The sequence below is a fragment of the Canis lupus genome, chromosome 11, assembly GCF_011100685.1.
Source record: "Canis lupus familiaris isolate Mischka breed German Shepherd chromosome 11, alternate assembly UU_Cfam_GSD_1.0, whole genome shotgun sequence".
Taxonomy (NCBI): Eukaryota; Metazoa; Chordata; class Mammalia; order Carnivora; family Canidae; genus Canis; species Canis lupus.
The window spans coordinates 40757040-40759133 of record NC_049232.1 but is presented as its reverse complement, the minus strand read 5'-3'; the positions used below and the strand labels follow the sequence as shown (position 1 = coordinate 40759133).

The 2094-nt window shown below is 35.5% G+C and overlaps 1 protein-coding gene across 1 annotated transcript; it reads left to right on the top strand.

Annotated features, from left to right (window-relative positions):
• Nucleotides 1–474: 474 nt before the first annotated feature.
• LOC100686162 (interferon alpha-2-like) lies at nt 475–1017 on the top strand (the record flags this gene model as incomplete). The annotated part of the gene is made up of 1 exon (XM_038553280.1): nt 475–1017. A coding segment is annotated over one exon (543 nt), but the record flags the coding sequence as incomplete, so codon positions are not given.
• Between the last annotated feature and the right edge of the window lie 1077 nt (nt 1018–2094).

Here is a 2094-nt window from a genome sequence, read left to right as displayed (position 1 = left end):
ATAAGAAAAATTTAAATCTGTTTTATAAGCTTTTTTGTATTTCCTGCTTATCTGCAAAGACCATCATTTCTTGCATAAATATTTCTCCCTTTTCTGAGTTTGTCTAGGCTTTTCTTCCCAAGAACAATCTGGGAGGTGTGAAAAATATGAAAAACTATGTTATAATATTGGGTAAATACTGCATTAGCACACGTGGCTGGAGTCCCCCGCTAGGTGCTCATGTCAATAAATGTGCATTTTTAAATTGACTTTGTAAAAAAAAATTTGAAATTGAAAGAAAAGGGCAAAAATAGAAAAACCCCCAAAATGGAAGTTTCTATGGTCAATATTTAAAAGGCATTCATCACTCAAAGTTCTCAGAACATACTGAGACTTCTTCAGGCAGTCTTGCAGAATCTCCTCTGACTTCTGTTTTTTTTAGTATAAGTGTTGCCAAAATGAGCACTCCCCTCTGGCTTCTGAACGGCCTCCTCATTCTCTGTGCTTCTGGCCCTGGTGATGTTGAGCTCCAGCCCTGCCTGCTCTCTGGACTGCAACCTGCATTTCAGCCATGGCAATCCAGAAACCTTCACACTTTTGAGTCAAATGGGGAGAATCTCCATTCTGTCCTGTCTGAAGGATATGACTGACTTCAGCTTTCCTTGGATGCTTGTCGATGGGAACAAATTTGAGAAGACAGAAGCCACAGCGGTCATGCATGAGATGCTCCAGCAGATCTTCAACCTTTTCAGCAAAAGTGGCTTTCTTCTGGCTTGGGATGAGACCCTTCTAGACAAATTCCTCACTGGACTTTATCAGCAGCTGGATGACCTGCAGACATGTTTGGGGGAGGAAAAGAACGTGGAACTGTTACCCCTGGAAAGTGAGAACTCCATACGGGCTGTGAAGAGATACTTCCATGGAATCAGTCTCTATCTTAAAGAGAAAGAATACAGCCACTGTGCCTGGGAGGTTGTAAGGGTGGAAACCAAAAAGTGTTTGTTCTTTAACAAGCTTACAGAGAAACTCAGGAAATAAAAAAGATGTCGAGTCTGAAAACTCATCTGGTCGACTAAATGGCTATTCTCTAGGACTCAAAGTGCAATTTTATCTCTATCTTTATACCAGAAGAAAAATAAATAATAGCAAATGTATGAGATTATTATAAAGTTATGTTAAATGTTGTAAGTTGTTTAGAATAGAGAAATGCACAATTCATTTACAATAGCTTAAAATCTTTTGTACTTTTTATTTGCATAAGTTATTTGAAACATTTGTGCTGTTCATACTACTTAAGTATTTATTGTTCACAAACCACTTGTTTAGCATTGTGTTTTGAATACAACTACTGTTCATTTTTAAGTTATGGGAAATAAAAGCAATTATTTAAAAAAATTTGCTCACACACACTTTCTGAATAAAAAACTAACCCAAAACCTGAAATCTCACAAAATAAACCTACAGAAGGTTCCTGAATGAAAGGTATTAGAGAGCCCAACATGGCTAGTGGAAAAACCAATGCTAACGTTCATATGGAATTGCAAGTGACTTCAAATGGTCAAAACAATCCTGAAAAATAAGAACAAAGTTGGAAGGCTCAAATTCCTGATTTCAAAACATACTACAAACTACAGTTATCAAAACTTGGGATATTGGCATAAGAGTAGACATATAGACCAATAGAATAGAATTGAGAACCCAGAAACAATCCTATGTATCTACAGTTACTTGATTTTTGACAAGGGTCTTGAGACAGTTTAATGAGGAAAGAATAGTATCTTCAAAAAATGGTCCTGGGAAAACTGGATATTCACACTGCAAAAGAAGGAATTTGGAGCCCAACCTCACACCATACAGGAAAAAAAAAATCCAAAATAGATCAAAGGCCTAAATATAAGAGCTAAATCTAAATCTAAAAAACCCTTAGAGAAAAACAGAGATAAATCTTAAATGACATTAGATTTCCCAATGATTTCTTAGGTAAAACACTAAAAGTGTAAGTAAGAAAAAAATAGATAAATTGAACTTCATCAAAATTAAAACTTTTGAGCCCAGATGTCCATTGACATATAAATGGATGAGGAAGATATATATATTATATGTATATATATATAT